This window comes from Rhinopithecus bieti, unplaced genomic scaffold (assembly GCF_001698545.2).
Source record: "Rhinopithecus bieti isolate Rb0 unplaced genomic scaffold, ASM169854v2 scaffold_52849, whole genome shotgun sequence".
NCBI classification, from domain to species: Eukaryota; Metazoa; Chordata; class Mammalia; order Primates; family Cercopithecidae; genus Rhinopithecus; species Rhinopithecus bieti.
The window spans coordinates 390,228-394,405 of NW_016820685.1; the positions used below are offsets into that span (position 1 = coordinate 390,228).

At 36.2% G+C, this 4,178-nt stretch overlaps 1 protein-coding gene across 1 annotated transcript in view; it reads left to right on the forward strand.

Annotated features, from left to right (window-relative positions):
- Positions 1 to 4,178, forward strand: part of LOC108520480 (girdin-like) — a 60,134-nt gene that overhangs the window by 38,051 nt on the left and 17,905 nt on the right. The window contains exons 4-5 of the mRNA XM_017859890.1: positions 1,183 to 1,252; positions 3,559 to 3,617. Coding sequence (XP_017715379.1) covers positions 1,183 to 1,252; positions 3,559 to 3,617 — 129 coding nt within the window. The remainder of the gene's footprint in view (positions 1 to 1,182; positions 1,253 to 3,558; positions 3,618 to 4,178) is intronic.

Below are 4,178 nucleotides of genomic sequence, written 5' to 3' on the forward strand. Positions count from 1 at the left end.
GGATCACGAGGTCAGGAGATCGAGACCATCCTGGCTAACACGGTGAAACCCCGTCTCTACTAAAAATACAAAAAATTAGCTGGGCGAGGTGGCGGGCGCCTGTGGTCCCAGCTACTCGGGAGGCTGAGGCAGGAGAATGGCGTGAACCCGGGAGGCGGAGCTTGCAGTGAGCTGAGATCCGGCCACTGCACTCCAGCCTGGGCGACAGAGCAAGACTCCGTCTCAAAAAAAAAAAAAAATATGGCCAGGTGTGGTGGCTCGTGCCTGTAATCTCAACACTTTGGGAGGCTGAGGCGGGTGGATCACTTGGAGTTCCTGAACTCCGCCTGGGGAGGTTAGAAGTTCAAGACCAGCCTGGTCAACGTGGTGAAACCCCGTCTCTACTAAAAATACAAAAATTAGCCAGGCGTGGTGGTAGGTGTCTGTAGTCCCAGTTACCTGGGAGGCTGAGGCGGGAGAATAGCTTGAACCCAGGAGGCAGAGGTTGCAGTGAGTTAAGATCACACCACTGCACTACAGCCTGGCCGACAGAGCAAGATTCCATCTCAAAAAAACAAACAAAACCACATATTTTATATATATATATATATATGTACAGTGACAGTACTCATAAATTTGTATGATGTATTTTTAGTTTCCTCAGGGAGAACTAACAAGAACAAGAACAGCACACATGCTCGAAATTTTATTGAGGAATGTTTCTTAATTTTGCTTAATCTTTTGTTGAGGAATGTTTCTTAATTTTCTAGCACCTAAAACTTCAGAGTTCCAAATAATAATTAGACCATTTTGACTTGAATGCTTTAATCTGGGGACATCTGATATTTTTAAAACTTTTTTATTATTATATGTGTGTGTGTAGAGACGAAGGTCTCACTCTGTTCCCTAGGCTGGTCTCAAGTGATCCTCACTCTCTGGCCTTCCAAAGTGCTAGGATTACAGGCATAAGTCACCGCACCCAGCCTGATATATTATTAACTGAAGTCTATCTGATATTATAACTTTAGTTATTTAATTCATTAAAGTTACAAAAGATTTAAGAACTTATATAACTTTTTCCATATTTGTTTAATTACAGTATAGCACACCTATAGAAGAATGTACAAATCATAAGTTATAGCTTGGTGAATAATTACCTAGTTAGCATTACCCATATAACGAGTATTGGATATTTTTTTACAGGAGACTTTGCAGCAATTGATCATGATGTCGTTGCCAAATGTCTTAATCATTGGCAAAAATCCCTTTTCTGGTAAGTATTAAAATTAGCATAATGTGAAAGTAATGTCTAACCTTTGTGTAATAATATGATGTTTATTTTTTACTAAGAGCTTATTTACATTAACTCACTAGATTTTTCATAACTGTAAAAGTTGGAGGTGATGTTCCATTTTCTAGAAAGATGCAAGCTTAGAATATTTGTAAGTTATAGGTAAGACCAGGCATAAATTTTACATTAAGTTCAGTATTTTTTCTACTATACCAAACATACTTTTCTGTGATGATTTTTAGTATCTTATTATAAAGAAGTATAGAAGATGATGTAGTTACAAACTTAAAAGATATTACCTTAGAAAAGAAATGATTTTGAAATAATTTCCAGGTTTCTATTCATATATCTACTATCTACCATTGCCAAAATTGTTTGAATCTTAAGTTTTACTGATTGATATTTTTTTTTGTTTGTTTCTTTATTTATTTATTTTGAGATGCAGTTTCTCTCTTGTTGCCCAGGCTAGAGTGCAATGGCATGATCTTGGCTCACTGCAACCTCAGTCTCCTGGGTTCAAGCGATTCTCCTGCCTCAGCCTCCCGAGTAGCTGGAATTACAGGCGTGGCCACCACGCTAATTTCTGTATTTTTAGTAGAGACAGGGTTTTACCATGTTGGCCAGGCTGGTCTTGAACTCCTGACCTCAGGTGATCTGCCCACCTTGGCCTCCTGAAGTGCTTGGGATTACAGGCGTGAGCCACCACGCCTAGTCTGATATGTTTTAGTTTATATTAAACTTAGTCTGAATGGAAAGATGAGAGGCAGTTTTATATCATTCAGATTTTTTCTTCGAAATGTTCTGCCCTTTAGCACATTTTAAATGTGATATTTTAGAATTGTAATTTTTGAACAGTTGGGGAAATTAGCAGCTACCTAACAGTTTCAACAATGGGCTTATCCTTACAGTCTACATGTTATCCAAATTAGTGTATTTCTTCAGCCCATACCCCCTCTCAGTCAAAACAAACAAAACCAAAATAAAAACTAAAATCAAATAGCTATTTGTATAGAGGAAACTATTAATTAGATGTGGTGAATTAGCAGCTTAGATAGTTTTTAGAGATCCAATGGGATGTTTGATTATATAAATTTAAAATGAAAATAAAATTGCATGTAGGATGGAATTATTTTCCATCCTACATACCTTTGGTAAGTACCTACCAAGTTATAGGGACCAGGAGTGGAAAAAATGGTCTGTGTTCTAGAAGCTCTTATGGTTTGGTAAAGGATACACAGATTATGGAGAAATCATGTAATAATTAGTATGAAGTAGAAATATGTACCCAAGTGTTCTGGCATATAAAATATGGAGCCATTAATTATTCTTAAAGTTGACATATAAGTGAGAGTTGGGGACCATTAATGATTGGGTCAGGTAAGACTACACAGAGATGATAAGAGCTGTGCCTAGGATTGTGATTAGCAAGTAGTTCACTAGGGGGATGAGGAGGTTGGGGAAGGAGGACAGATAGAGGGAGTAGTATTAAGGCAGAGGAGTGTGTATATATGCATATTTGGGAGGAATGGTGATTAATGGCTCAGCGTAGCTAGAAAGTAAGTTGTTTCATGGGGAGTAGAAGGAAATGTCTGATAAGAAGATTTGGACTTTTTCATAGACAGTTTGGCCTGGTGGTGAAAATCTGGCCCAAAGAAGTAATTTTTTTCCAGTTGAATATTTTAAGAAAATCTTAACTGAATGCTGTTGGACAGGGAATATTCTCTCCATTTCTGTTATAGATTGTTAACTTTTACCTAGCTTGTTATATACATTTATTTTAACAGCCTCACTGTAACAGACATTTAAGATTCTGGTCTTCATGAGCATGCACAGTGGAAAACCATTTAAATTTTATAAGGAGATGAATTCATAAGATCTGTGTTTTAAGTAAGAAAACACTAACAGGCCTAGGAGGAGCCAGACCTATTAGGAGCCATTTTGGCTGCCTTTGTGGCATGTCCCTCTATCAACCTGATTTGGTAGGTTCTTGATTTTTCAGGCTGGGGTACTACAATCATTTATGGAAAAGGAGTAAATTCATAGTTAGCATACTTGTTGCACAGAGCCTTGAAAGCTCTTCATTAGCCCTTCAAAATTGATATTCTTGCCCATTTCTTCTGCTGTTACCACCTTGTACGTACACAGCTGCTATTTTGAATTCTCCACTATATGTGCTTACACTGAATCCTTCAGTGAAGTTGCTGTGCATAATTACCTCTAGAAATGATTCTCCAAATAGAGTTGAAAATGTAGCAAAATGTTGTCCTTAATAATTGTTTCTATTTTAGAGCAAGGCACAGAAGAAGTTAAAAAACTGCTTTTACTTTTATTGGGTTGTGCAGTTCAGGTAAGTTAAAATATTTTTTTATATTTTCATTTTAACAACCTCTTTATATATTTTTATCAGGCTCTCATTTCTGAAAGACTTAAGGATTGACCATTGCTTTTCAAAGTCCATGTTAGAAAATTTTCAATAACTATATAACCTCCTAAGGAGATTATGTTGAAGAAAAACACTTAACTTTATTTTAGAATTTAGTTACATTATCATAGTCATATCATTTAAAATATTTAATTACTCTTTTCCTTATTCTGAAGCTTATAGTGTCCCTAATTTTTTGAGTTTTTTTTTCCAGAGGTGGCCTTAAAAATCTCTCCCAAAACGTCCTTGTGATTTGTTGTACTTGTGTATATTTTAGGAGAAGGGAAGGGAAAAGAGGAGAGAAGGGAGGAGGCAGAATTTATTTAAAAGAAAAAAAAGGTAAAAAGGAGGCAGAATTTATGAAAAGTGTTTTAGGACTCTTGGTTATTATTATATTGCTCTTTGATCAATGACTATAATAATAGCTATGGTTTATAGAATGCCTGCTTTTGGTCAGATATTTTCCCTTATATATATTTTCTTTTT